Genomic DNA, 15,171 nt, shown 5'->3' on the forward strand with positions numbered 1-15,171 from the left:
AAGGCAGAGGCTTTAACCCACTGAGCCACCCAGGCACTCCTATATTGGTTAGTTTTAATGCTTATTAATTTCTTACTACCTGGCATAACACAACTGTTTTGTAAAACAGATATAATGAATTACCAATAAAACTAAGAATTGCCCACTAAGTCCATTTTCCACTGAACCCAAAATAAATTCATTTTAATGACTTCTACTCTTACCTTCCTTCATCTCTTCAGAACTATATGCTCCTTGGACAGTGCTCTCTCTCAACCAAATGGGTCTCTCTTTGGTAGATTTCCCCTCCAGTGAGGCTCGATGATCTTCTTGGTCATCCATGTTAATGACAACATTCTGAGTGTATAGGTCCTCATAGGAGGGACCTTTGGTGGCCCATGCTTCCCGGTGGTGCCCACCTGGCAGGCCAGCAGCTCCTGCAGTAGTTGCTGCCCGGTCCTTGCTATAAAAAAGATGAGAAGAGGGCAAGAAGAAGAAAAAGTAAAGTCTTGGTGTTGGAAAAGAAGCACAACTGGAGAGGTGGTTACTGAAGAAATAAATGCTATCTAGCAATCATATACACACGCTTTAGCAATTCTGAGAAATCGCTTATAACACAGGGTATCATATTTGTATTTAAGTTTCTCAAACACTGGGTCCACTGGCACGTATATAAATGAATGAGGTTTCATAATTTAAGATGTCTCAATAAATCTACTTAAGAGGGGAAAATAATAAAGGTGACATAATCCACTTAAAGACACTAGCTTACAAAAATCTCTCAGTCACACCTTTCATGAGTATTCCGTTTAAAAACAAAAAAACCCCAAACAAACAAAACATGTTACCTTTTTAAAAACCTCTCTCATCTCAACCAAGGATTCAGAGTGGTTCTGTGAGCTTTTTTCTCTTTGTGTGCTGAGAAGCTAAAAAAGTATTCTATAAAACCAGGCCTCAACTTAGAATTAATGTTTCTCTCCTGCTATTCACCATACGAGGTATATTGTTATGCACAATTAATCTCCTTTTTACTGAGTTGTATTGTCCCATTTCTGTACTTACACTGACCCTGGTATCTATCCCCAACCATTATTTCCACCCTGCAGTAACCATGATCTATTTTTCAGTCTATTTTGCTTTGCTTTTTATCTCTACCACCCATGATCTACTTGCCTGTTCTAGGCCTGATCATTCCTTATCTTTCCCTAGTTACTTATGTTTCCTCATCTCTGTTAGTTAAGTCAGGTTTTCAGTCTTTGGCAGTTCTGTGTCTTATCTACTTGTTTCACTTTCAATCTGTTCTTCATTCTTTTTTTTTTTTTTTTAAGATTTTATTATTTATTTAAGAGAGAAGACAGTGCACTAGAAAGAGAGAGAGCAAGCACAAGTGGGGGGAGGGGGCAGGCGGGAAGAAGTCTCTTGACTGAGCAGGAATCTCACCATACAGCTCCATCCCAGGACCCTGGAATCATGACCTGAGCTGAAGGCCTTGTCTTTCTCTGCCTGCTACTGATGTGTTCTCTACATGAACTTCTATGCATAGCTCTTCCTTAATCTCTATGTTTTATCCCATAAACTATCTCCATGTTTCATGAACTATCTGCTTACTTAGTGCCCGCTCTGTGTTTTTCTTGATACCTTTTGTTATATTCCTTTAAGTGTCTACTAACTCTCTTGGCCCACTTCTCCTTTACTTCCTTCCATTTTTCTCTGAATCTCTTCCATGGATCCTACACTACCTTCTGCGTGGAGACCTGTCTCATTGTGCCTAATGAATAAACACTCATTTGGCTTTATGCCCTGTCCAACTCCACTCTCTCAGAAACCATTCACTATTTTCCCTTTTCTTTGGTCCTACTTCATCTCTGCTTACTCCATTGCTCTTCACTTCTTCCTGGGACCACTGTATCTACTTGAGTTTTTGGTCTCATGCTTGGTTGAGGTTTCTCTGAGGTACATCTCTGTCCATGTATCTGACGGGCCAATTACATCTCTCCCTGAGAATACTATGTCTGGTCATCCTCTGGCGGTAATCATGGCTTATCCTATCTCTCCTGTTCTTCCTCTGGATTTTTACAAGCCCCCTCCCACTTCTGCTATTTAAAAAAAAAAAAAAAGTGCTCTTTCCAGTCATCCAAACCACAATGATTTATGCCTCTAGTGGTACCTAGAGCTGCTCTATAAACCATTCTTTCCCATAGCCTTTGTATCATGTCAACTCCTGCCTCTAGCGGTACCCAGGGCTGATTTGTAAACCATTCTGTCACATAGCTTTTGTACCAGTTTATTCTCCCATTCTGAGTCTAGGCCTACTAGGCATCTCTCCATATCCCATCTATCTATTTGCACATCATATTTTAAAAGTCTTATGTTACAGATGCAAATAACTGGTTTCTCTCTACCTGTTCTTTCTTTCTACAATTATCTAATGTTACTTTTTGCCCTATTACTGTGTCTGTCTCAATTTAATCCCTATCTGTTCCTAGTCACTTTCTATCTCTATCCTGTTCCATGTTGTCTTCTAAAAGGCTGTGTCACTGCCTTCACTAGAGTCTTGCTGTTTGCACTTTGGTATAAATTAGCTTTTTGAATTCAGATCTCCCCTGAGCATTCACTTTTCTTTCTCTTCCTTTCTCTTTCAATCTGATCTGTGTTTGTTTCTGTGCTCACTCAACATTTTGACCCTCTCCTATCTTACCCAGTTTCTCTGACTCCTTTTCATGTCTCTTCCATCCTCAGTCAGCATCCTTATCTTGCTGCATTGAGCCTGTCTGCCCCAAATATGTCTCCCTGAGCTAGCCTTATGCCTTTTCTGTCTCTCTACACCCACTCACTGTTTCTGTAGCTCTGACCTGGCCAACTACATCTGTCCTTATCTTTCTCTCCTTCATCCAGACTCTTAAATGATTTCCTCACTCTTTCTGAAGCTACTGTTTTTCTCTCTCTATAACCTAGAACACACTGTTTTCACCGATGCTCCATCTTTAGCATTAAATCTGAAAACTATATTCTGAAGGTCAACAAGTATTCAGTACTTGAGTAGAGAACAAGAAGAGTAAAGAAAAAGAACAGGACATTTAAAATAAATGTTAACATGGGATTACTTTTAAAAGTTTTAGTTTTCAGTACTCCATTATGGAAACTCAAGATCAGTTTTACTCCAGTTTGAAGCAGGAGGGATTTCACCCCAAGTCAAACAAAAAAAAAAAAGTTTTTTTTAAGATTTGTTTACTTATTTTAGATGGGGGAGGGCAGAAGGAGAAGGAAACAGAGAATCCCAAGCAGACTCCCCGCTGAGCAGAGAGGCGGACACAGGGCTCGATCCCATTACCCCAAGATCACCACCTGAGCTGAAATCAAGAGTTAGATGCTCAACTGACTGACCCACCCAAGTGCCCCCCTAAAAATCTTTAAATGTGGAAGAACTTTTTAAAAAGATAATCCAGATATCAACCCTCAACTCTACGGTCAAATAATCTTTGACAAAGCAGGAAAAAATATCCGGTGGGGGAAAAAAAAGTCTCTTCAATAAATGGTATTGGGAGAATTGGACAACTATGTATAGAAGAATGAAATTCAACCATTCCCTTACACCATACACAAAGATAAACTCGAAATGGATGAAAAACCTCAAGTGAGTCAGGAATCTATCAAAACCCTAGAAGAGAACATAGGCAGTAACTTCTTCGATATCGGCCCCAGCAACTTCTTTCAAGACATGTCTCCAAAGGAAAAGGAAACAAAAGCAAAAATGAACTTGTGGGACTTCATCAAGATCAAAAGCTTCTGCACAGCAAAGGAGTCAACAAAACAAAGAGGCAACCCACAGGAAGGGAGTAGATACTCACAAATGACACTACAGACAAACGGCTAATATCCAAGATCCATAAAGAACTCCTCAAACTCAACACCCAAAAAACATATAATCATGTCAAAAAATGAGCAGAAGACACAGACACTTCACCAAAGTGTATATCTTCACCAAAGAAGATATACAAATGGCTAACAACACATGAAAAAATGTTCATCATCATTAGCCACCAAGGAAAGTCAAATCAAAACCACACTGAGATACCACCTTACACAAATGGCAAAAATTAACAGGAAAGGAAACAAAGTGTTGGAGAGGTTGTGGAGAAAGGGGAACCTTCTTACACTGTTGGTGGGAATACAAGTTGGTGTAGCCCCTTTGGAAAACACTGTGGAGATTCTTCAAAAAAATAAAAATAGAGCTACCCTATGTCCCTGCAATTGCACTACTGGGTATTTACCCCAACAATACAGATGTAGTGAAAAGAAGGGCCATCTGTACCCCAATGTTCATAGCAGCAATGGCCACAATCGCCGAACTGTGGAAAGCGCCAAGGTGCTCTTCAACAGACAAATAGATAAAGAAGATATGGTCCACATATACAATGGACTATTACACAGCCATCAGAAAGGATGAATACCCAAGTTTGTATTAACATGGACAGGACTGGAGGAGATTACGCTGAGTGAAATAAGTCAAGCAGAGAAAGTCAATTATCATATGGTTTCACTTACTTGTGGAGCATAAGGAATAACATGGAGGACATTAGGAAAAGGAAAGGAAAAGTAAACCAGGGGATATTAGAGGGAGAGACAAAGCATGAGAGACTGTGGACTCTCAGAAATAAACTGAGGGATTGGGAGGGAAGTGGGGTGGGAGATGGGTGAGCCTGGTGGTGACTATGAAGGAGGACATGTTTTGCATGGAGCACTGAGTGTGGTGCATAAACAATGAATCTTGGAACTGAAAAAATAAAAAAATAAAATTAAAAATAAATAAAAGGTACTTTTAACTATGGACAGTTGAGTGTACAGATTTCATTTCTACCTTTACAACAGTTACAGACAAATCTAATAGCAAATGTGACACTAAAGATAATCAAGATGAGAGACAGGTAGGTTCACTCCTTCTGCATATTTAAATTTCTTCTATGGAAAGAATGTACACATTCTACTTAAAGATGACAAAAGTGACAATTCAGTTTTGAAATTTTTTACATCATTTAAGAAATTTTAGAACTTTTAAGACCTATAACTCACTCAGGGGTGAGGGAGGAATATTTCAAAATTAAAATTTTAAAGATCTTTAAGGTGAGTTTTAGGTAAGAGATGACAAAAAAGGAAGAGATTGCTGACAAAAAAAAAAAATTCCATTTAAGAGAGAGACTTTTTAAATATCACCAATGGGTTGACTTGCTGAAAGGCTGGAACTGTCCATCAGCTCTTGAGTTAAGACTACAAAGAGTTCTGCAGAGGCAGCCTCTGGTTTCTAATCTAGGGATTAGCTAGAATTTAATTGGTTACAGATCAGTAACCCAAGTAACAATGAAGCCACTTGTTTCTTTTTTAATCAATTAATTACTATCATCTCTGAACTCTCATACTATCCTATTTGATGTTTTTCTTCTTATACCAGGAGCAAGACAGCTATTATACAACTGTTATGCTCTGAAGCAGATCCTACAGTGCAGAAAGGCTAGATCAATACCATTTCCAGGATGTCATATCCAAGCAGTGGAGCTTGTCAAATGCTTGGTGAGACCATCTCAGCCAAGGTAACACCTTCTAACCCAGTTCCAATAGTCCTTCTCCTGACCACGTGAAAGCAACTGGACTTACTTCTGGCTGGCAGCTCCAGCTACTCCATTCTAGCTCTCTTGCCTGCCTCCATTTCTGCCTTTCTTCCCTAGTGACCAACCTGTCACCCTTTCCTGATCAGTCTGTTTCCTCTGTTTCCTGATTCTTCTTCATCCCTGGAGTAACCATCATTCCTAATGAGAATCCAGGTGACTAGATACAGAGCTACTGTCATGCCTCTAGCATTGCTATACCACCAAGACTTGTCTCTGGCATGGAGTGAGGGATATTTTTATAAATACAAATCCTTGAATGGGAGATGAACTGTGTAAGGAGAAGAATATTAGAGATGGGATGTTGGTGGTATGCTGCATGAATGCTATTGTAATGGGAAAGCATCTTTATAAACAGAAAAATAACTATATTTAGAGAAGGAAACACAAGAATAATTCACAGATACTATTACATTGTGTAGAAAACAATCAGAGAATGTTGAAGCATATTTCAACATGAAATAACCCAGAGGCTTGGAAAATTATGTTTTTGTAAAATCAATTTCCTCATAGGCTTCTATGTCAGGGTTATGGTATTACTTAAGCCAACAGAGATCTAAAAAATACTTCTTGATAAGAAACCAAATGACCAGTACAAAAATTAGAAGGTATCTGTGATGTGGATGATATTAGTTGCCTACCAATTGTGGTTTCTTTCTTTCTTTGCTTATTGATCTTATTCAAATACCAATGGCTATTTGCTCCAAAAGACTCAGGGGTCTTCTCCAGCCCTAAGAGGTAAACCCTCACTAGAGGGTTTACTGGAGGTAAACCCTCACTAGTCTAAGCAGCAATCATGTGATCTCACTTCCTTTGCCAGATGCTGGTTTAGAAATAAACATATGCAGCAATTCTGATAGACAATGGGGGATAGAATAGGATGAAGGTTGTCCTCTGGGAAAGCCTTCTTCAAACTTCAAAGAGGACAACAGGAAGAAGCAGTTCCCTTTTCTACATTTGGACTTGCAGAAAGAAAGACACAGCCATCATAGGCTAGCCCCTCTTGTGGTCCCAAGAGGAAAACCAATAGGCTGAGTTCATCAGAGCATAAACATGGAACAAATCTAGATCCTTGAGTATGTAACTGAGCTGTGAAATTACTTCTGAACTATACTAACTCAGCATTTCTGGTGATAGCAGGCAGGTTTTTCTTACTGTTTAAGCCACCTCTAGTTTGGTTTTCTGTTATCACAGATAAAGGCATCTAACTAATCCATGACATTAGGCTAGAAAATTCATAACAACTTATATAGACATAAAACTTTCCATACAATTGGATGGTTTTTAACCATCCAAAAGAAACTCAAGTTGCTCAGGACTGCCCAGAATTGGCTTTTCTATAACATCAGTACCACAGCATATACAATACTGAGAGTGCTCCTGAAAACCATACAGTTACAACACTGGGTTCTATGGAAAGGTATAAACTGTAAGCCTCAATGTGGCAACTCTAAGCCTCTGCCCAGAAAATGGGCAGAGTAGAACATTCCCTAACCCAATTCACATTTATGTTTTCCAAAAAGGAATATAAACAACTTTCTATGGCACACCAAAAGCAAGGTTACTTTTGTAATTTAAACTTTAAGGCACACTAATAAAAACAGGGAACCACAGTAAAAAGTATTAACTCATATGTAATAACTACTATACTTTACTTTCAAAGAAGTTACACTGAAAACTAAGACAAGAAATGTACAGTTAAAGCTTCAAAGTAAAGAAAAAAAAGAGAGAGAGAGAGCACACAAATGCTTTATTCCTCAAAGAACTTCGTCCTTCAGGACTTGGCTAAGAAAATTCAAATATCCCCAAGAGGCATTTCCAGTTTAGGATTAGCTAACAATTGGCTGATTTGCAGTGGGTCTAAAGTCAAACTTGACTATTTGAAGATTTTTGCCCAAGGCCCACACCATTCTGCTTTCAGTACAAACAAATTTCATCACAGGCACAAGTTAATAAGACAAATGTGGTAAAACTGAGAAACTCTGTAACACCCGCTTTTAGCGTCGGGGGTATATTATTTAACTCACTACTACTCTCAAAAGTACTGGGAGTTAAAACAAGGGTCAGTTTAAAAGTGTTCTTGGTGAGAGCACAGGTCAACACTAACCTTTGTTTCAAAGCTGGTATTTCTGTGGGTTCTGGCTCAAGTATCTCATAGGCCAAGTTCACATCTTCTGTTTCCCGAAGCAAAGCATAAATGGGTTCAATTTGTTCATTAAATCTTGCCAAAAGTGTGCGTGCATCTTTTTTGGGCATTGCTGATTCATCTTCTTCTACCTCTGTATGGCAAAAAGTACAGCGGAAAGTTCCTACAGAGGAAACAAAAGTCTCAGGTCAGGCAAGAGAAATTCTCAAGACTACTTTTTTACCAAAGAGTTGTATCTTTATCCTCCTCTAACATGTTATTATTGAAACTTTCAAACGCAGAAAAGTTCAAATAATTTTACAGTGAACATCAATGTGCCTGCCAATGAGATTCTACAATCAATACGTATCACATACCTGTCCATCTATCATTTTTAATGCATTTCAAGGTAATTTCACTTCTACCTGCAGCACAGCAAAGTTTTTCATCATACTTCTAACATACTTATATTTAAATATACTTAAAACCAAATTTTTTACAACTTACCACTGAAACCTGTACCCTTCTCCAACTGCCTTGCTTTTTGTACATTACAAATTGGGACCTGCATTATAAGGAAAGCCAAACAATACCTAAAGCCAAGTCCCTAGGCATCCTGTACATTGTCACAAGGCTGTTTTTTCAAACTTAACCATTTATACCTAAACATACTTAACCAATCCATTTCTAAAGTTAAAGTTCAAGAAGTCTTTATTGTTCTTACTTCTATATCCCTCACACTTAACTCATAACTATATTGTAGTAATTCCTTAGAAATATCTCAGATTTTTCACATCTACTGTTTTTTCACTAATCCAGGCCACCATTACTTAGCCTGAAACAGCTGCCTCAATCTGATCTTTGAACCCCTAGGTTCTCCCTCTCCAATTCCAGTTTCCTATGCCACCACTTTTGTCCTCTCATCCCCCTGCTCTTAAGTCTGTCTAGCTGAATTTATTTTTTTCTTTAAGACTTTATTTATTCATTTGACAGAGAGAGAGAAAGAGAGAGAGAGCAAGAGAGCGCACACAGCAGGGTGAGCAGCAGACAGAGGGAGAGGGAGAAGTAAGCTTCCTGCTGAGCAGGGAGCTCAACATGGGGCTTGATATCAGGACCCTGGAATCACGATCTGAGCCAAAGGCAGATGCTTAACCAACTGAGCCACCCAGGCACCTCTGGTGGCTGAATTTCTTAAGTCAACAATATTAAATCTAAACTTCTCAGCCTAATACTCTATAATTTGGCCCAAAAACATCATAACCCAACCACAGTCCTTTACCTGTCAAGTAAATTCAAATACTTGAAAGATAATATCCTAGATATTATATTTATTTGTATAGTGCTTTCTGTTTATAAAATACTTCCATGTATACTTTTTGATCCTTATACCAAACCTATAAAGTGACATCACAACTGAGGCTCTAAGGAGGGTTTTTTTTTTTTTTTTAAAGATTTTATTTATTTATTTGACAGACAGAGATCACAAGTAGGCAGAGAGGCAGGCAGAGAGAGAGAGGAGGAAGCAGGCTCCCTGCGGAGCAGAGAGCCGGATGCGGGGCTCTATCCCAGGACCCTGGGATCATGACCTGAGCCGAAGGCAGAGGCTTTAACACACTGAGCCACCCAGGCACCCCTCCAAGGAGTTTTGTGACTGGTTCAAAGTCACAGAGCCAATAAAAGCAGTTATAGCAGCTATTGTATATCTTGTACTTACTAAGTTATCACTAACCCTCAGAGGTTGGTATAAATACAGAGGTCCTAAGGGGATAAGTAAATTGCTTAAGATCATATAACTAATAACTGTCGGTAGGGAGGAATCAAACCCAAACTCACACTCTTAAACATTACTTAATAGTCCATACCAGTAGCCTCACTTGGATTTCCAGTTTGGTTCCTAATGCCAGAGATATGCACATTTCATTTCTAACCCAATCTACCTGAGGGATTAAAAAAGATAATCTACGTACTTAGTGCCTGGCCCACATTAAGCATGCAAACATTTAGCTTTAAAAAGCTCTATATGTAATTGATACATATGGATGAGACATGCTCTAAACCCCTCTTTTCCTAGTAAGGAGTAAACAGAGTAGGCATCTCTAACTCAAAGTAACACTAGATCCTATTGATACATTTCAAGTAGAGTAAGTTTCACTGCCACTTCTCACATAAATAGCCAATATCATGCAAATTCTTTGCCCATATACCCTGTCTAAAATACTCTTCATTCATCTTCTTGCTGCCAAAATGGTACCTGACATTTTATATCTATTCCAAATAAGAAAGAAAGAGAGAAAAGCAGCCCCTTATAGCAAGGAGGTGGCCCGGCACTCCTAGCTAGGCTGCAGTGTTTTCCTGTCAGACAGAATCTCACAGGTTACCAACATCAGCTGAAGTCTTCTGTGTACATGATGGAAGTGAGGCAAAACCAAGCCTGTCTGAGTCTGAGTCTGACAGAGTATAAGCAAAAGCAAGGTCTCTGTGTAATCACATAAAAAAATCCCACCTGCCATGAGTGATTGTCACTTCTTTACCAATTACAGTCCTAGTCTCACCCTGTCCTCATCCCCTAGATAAGATTTATTAAGACACCCAAATCCTAGAATTATCCCCATTCCTGACAGTACCCAATACAAAACAAACCACCACCATTTCCCTGAATTCTCTCCAAATTACCTATCAAAACCCAAATTCTCTAAGTCTGTAAAGCATGGTCTTCCCAAGAAACTCCATGGTACTCCATGTGGCTTCCTTTGCTGCAGAAAGCATCAATAAACCCAACTTTGTTTACCTATGGGTACAAAGTACCCTATGGTCTTTAACTACTGGACATCAACATAAAAACTCTAGCTTAAACAACTAGATAAGGATATTATTTACCAAAATAGAGAAAGAACAAGTTCTTTTTGCTTTGCAGAGAAAAGATGAAAAGTTGCTTTAGATATCTGAATCCATATTGCCCACTGGCCATCAAAATGGATATGTTAGAAGCCAATTCTTTTTTTTTTTTTTTTCAATTTATTTTCAGCATAACAGTATTCATTATTTTTTGCACCACACCCAGTGTTCCTTGCAATCCGTGCCCTAATTCCCACCACCTGGTTCCCTCAACCTCCCACCCCCCCACCACTTCAAATCCCTCAGATTGTTTTTCAGAGTCCATAGTCTCTCATGATTCACCTCCCCTTCCAATTTCCCTCAACTCCCTTCTCCTAACTCCCCATGTCCTCCATGCTATTTGTTATGCTCCACGAATAAGTGAAACCATATGATAATTGGCTCTCTCTGCTTGACTTATTTCACTCAGCATAATCTCTTCCAGTCCCATCCATGTTGCTACAAAAGTTGGGTATTCATCCTTTCTGATGGAGGCATAATACTCCATAGTGTATATGGACCACTTCTTCCTTATCCATTCGTCCGTTGAAGGGCATCTTGGTTCTTTCCACAGTTTGGCGACCGTGGTCATTGCTGCTATAAACACTGGGGTACAGATGGCCCTTCTTTTCACTACATCTGTATCTTTGGGGTAAATACCCAGGAGTACATACAGAACGTCATAGGGACGTTCTATTTTTAATTTAGAAGCTAATTCTTATAACCACGTAGAGTTCAAGAATGGGATTTACAGAAATTCTGATGGCGAATCAACAATATAGAGGTAACCAAAGCTAAAAAGTAAGTCAGAGTATCTAAAAAGGTAAGAAGAGTGAATAGCACAGGCAATCAAGATATAAACCCAAATAAGAGGAAGCCTTGAGATAAAAGGTACAACCAGAAAAATAGGATGTCTCAAGGAGGAAATGGGATGGTGTTAATTTCCAAGGCCAACAAGAACTGAAAACCAGCTTTTACATTTAGTAACAAAGGATAATTAGAAAACTTGGCTGGAGAGGTTTTAGTTGGTATGCTCTCTTATTCTCTAACTATTCCAGGCTGCCTCAGCTTCTTCTCTTCAACAAAAACATAAAGAATATAATCCACACAAAAGTGAAAAAAATAAATCATATGAAGTCTAAATCAGAGTCCAAATACCTGCTGAATTAAAAAAAAAAAAAAAAAAGCCCACACTGATGTGGGATTAGGTTCACTATTGAAAGATGGATGGGCACTTTCAGAGACCATGAATGAAAACTAAAGAATAATGCAGAAAAGTTATCTAATTCAGTAGTTTTCAAAATTATTTTTAAAGGAAAAAAATCCCCTTCCTCAAATGAAATACCTAACAGATAAACATAAAAAGCAAAAAGCAAATGTTCTCTTGAGGCACACAGAAAGACAGCTAAGACAAACGGTAACACTATAATCCTCTGAACATAACGTCTTCAAAGCATTACAGCCCAGCCTCCTCAATGTCCTGCACCACACAGAGACTTTGCTGTAGAGCCTTTGTACTGACTATTCACTCTGCTCAGAATGTTTTCCCTTCAGACAGTCAAATGGCTTGTTTCCTTACTTCAGTTCCTCACTCAAACGTCCTCAGTTAGGCTTCCTTAGTCAACAATATCTAAAATTTTAGCATTGTTGTCTTCCCTTTATCCCCCTTAACATTTGTCACCATCCAACATATTATTTCATTTATCAATTTTTCAGGTTATCTATCATTAAAATTGTCATGTTACAACCAAATTAAAAAAAAATCTTCTCAAATATCCCATTTCTCTTTTGAAGACAGTATACATTCCAAACTTCAGCTAAGTAAACAAATCAACATGCTTGTCAGTGTAGTTCCTCCATATAAAATAGCAATGCTTTTATTTTGGAAAAAGAGAGAGAAAAAAGGAGATTACAGTTAACATCATCATTTGACAGAAGGAAATCTCAGAATAACAGTCCTTTAACTTGACTTGATCTGATTTTACGAAAAATAAAAGAAGGGGAAGAGAGAAGATAGTATATAGTCATAAGAATTCTAACCTAATCCCAGTAAGCTTCCAGAGACCCAGGCTTACTTTAGATTTAAGATTTAACAAGTTATTTACAGCAAGGCCTATTTTGCCGTTCTGAGAAGAGTAGCTTTTATACTACTGTCAAGAACTATGGAAGATCTGAGATTTTTATCCTACTTGTAAGTTAACAAATTATCCTTGCAGTTTCATGGATGCTAGAGAAAGACATAAGACTCCTAGGTCAAAAATAAAGAACTTTATTACTCATGGCAATAGCTGTAGCCAGTGTCAGCTTTTGTGCCAGTTCTCTGAGCCCCAGTTCCCACTGAGTGATGCAAAGAGGGCTGGGTGACAACTGTACATGCAGTGGGTTACGTTACAGGGGACCCTGAAGTTAAGGAACACAACTTTCTTATAAAGAGCATAAACATGCCTATCTTTGCTCTAGAAGGTAATGTTGTCTTTACGATACTGGACACTAAGAAAACGTGCTCTGGAGGGAAACTCTATTTTTATTATACTGAACAATAAGCAAACTCGCCCTTTGCTCTAGAGAGAATATATCTTCTGAGGCTCCTCGTTAAATAAACATCCATGAAAAAGAACAGTACAGAAAAAAGGCAGTCACTACCTCTGCTTGCAAGACATTCATAACATGTGACAAATCATGAAGTACTGTCTCCCAACAATCATCACGTCTGGGTAACATTATAAAAGGAAAAGACAGCTTGACATCTTAAGTTCTATGTTTATCACAAAAACACAAATTGTAAATAAGAACCATCCTGTCAAAAGAAAGGTCTGATATCCAAGAAGAAAAATAAGAAATTCTACATTTTACAGAAAAAGACTTAAGATGACCTTAATAAACCAGAGCATTTTTTTTTTTTTTAAGTTTCAGTGAACATTAAAAAATGAAAATCAGTTTGGGGTGCCTGGGTGGCTCAGTTAGGCATCTGACTCTTGATTTTGGCTCAGGTTATGATCTCAGGGTTGTGAGATCAAGCCCAGTATTAGGCTCTGTGCTGGGTGCGGCGCCTGCTTAGGATTCTCCCTTCCTCTCTGGAAAAAAAAAAAAAAGGTTTAAAAAATGCAAATAACCTTTCTCAAAATAAGAGGTGGCAGTGGAGAGGGTGGGTGTGGGGGGGGGCTTAGCACACACTATGTACTAAGTTCCCTTCTACTGAGTAGGTGGTGGTAGAACACACAAAGACACAAAATACATCAGCAAGAAGCTTAAAGCTTAGTAGAGATGAAAGGTATCTAGAGACTAATGTGAGATCAGTCCAAAAATAAAGTATGTTAAGTGTTCGGGAGTTCAAAGAAGGAATAAGACTTCTAGCTGAAAGCAATTGTTGTAGAGCTCAAGGAAAGGGAGAGGAGAATAGGACATTCTAGACCATCACAAGAAAAGTAGTTGAAAATAATGCTTAACTGCAGTTTTGGTGTAGTAGGAATAGAGTTATCAAAAAGAATCATAGTTAACATAGGGTGGTCACGGTGAGGCTTCAATGCCAAGCCTCATTTTGATTTTGATTTTTGAGTAAAAGAAAAGTGATTGAAGGATTCTAGGAAAGAACATGAGGCCATCAAAACTACCATTTGTAAATATTGATCTACCTTAGTGGATTGAGATAATCTTCCAACAAGCCAGTTCTTCACTGAGTGTAAACATAAAAATTACTAGTGGAACTTTTAAATAATACGCAGGCTCCCTTCCAGAGATGCTAATTCAATAGGTCTAGAGTGGGGCTCAGGAATGTAAATTTTAAAAATTCTGCAAGGAATTTTAACAAATACTTCTGGTGGAGAGCTGCTGTTAAATAATCAATATGATAAATATCCCAACTTTTCTTGTAACTAGACCACTCTGTACTATGTAGTGTGCACTGATTATACTACGTAAGTATGAGAGAACAAACAAGCTGAAACTCAGAGGTCTGTAACATCTTTCCTTTCAAGATTAAGAAGGCAAAAACCGGAAACAGTGACCAAGCCACCCAGAGGGGAATGTGCAAATTAGATGTAAGAATGTGGCAGCAGGGAGAAAATGAGTCTACAGAGACTCAGACAAAAAAGGACAAATGATGGGATTAGGAGAAAAAAAGAGTCAAAAAATAACACATCTGTTTGATTATCTACACTCAGAAACCACAAAAGAACTAAGAAAGCTATTCACAAATATTCCCATGTGTTCTTCACAGCCAAGTCTGTACCAACTGTATTATCCAAATCTAACATATGAGGGAATAAAACTCAGAGTTTTAAGTTTACCAGGTCATAACTTAAAAACAAAAATCAATAAGCTTGGATGCAAATATGAATCTTTCTAACTCAAAAACTAAATGCACTTCACTACCCTGAGTTACACATTCTTTTCCCAACCTATCGTCCCTGCCAGCTACAATTTAGCAAACTTCCCCCATGTATATACATAGGTTCTAATTTCTTAAAATATAAAACAGGAGAGAGGATTTGTAACAAGCATTACATGCCTATTACATGCCCAGCATTTATTCAG

The 15,171-nt window shown here is 38.4% G+C and overlaps 1 protein-coding gene across 6 annotated transcripts in view; it reads right to left on the reverse strand.

The window, feature by feature from the left end:
* GTF2E1 (general transcription factor IIE subunit 1) overlaps positions 1-15,171 on the reverse strand; it is a 45,630-nt gene that overhangs the window by 14,693 nt on the left and 15,766 nt on the right. For all 6 annotated transcript variants that reach the window (XR_009351113.1, XM_059163945.1, XM_059163943.1 and 3 more), the window contains exons 3-4: positions 7,747-7,948; positions 204-442 (exon numbers count right to left, since the gene is read on the reverse strand). Coding sequence is in view for 5 of the 6 variants with exons in the window: in XM_059163945.1 (XP_059019928.1) it covers positions 204-442; positions 7,747-7,948 (441 nt within the window). In the remaining variant the exon portion in view is untranslated. The remainder of the gene's footprint in view (positions 1-203; positions 443-7,746; positions 7,949-15,171) is intronic.

The sequence above is a fragment of the Mustela lutreola genome, chromosome 2, assembly GCF_030435805.1.
Source record: "Mustela lutreola isolate mMusLut2 chromosome 2, mMusLut2.pri, whole genome shotgun sequence".
Taxonomy (NCBI): domain Eukaryota; kingdom Metazoa; phylum Chordata; class Mammalia; order Carnivora; family Mustelidae; genus Mustela; species Mustela lutreola.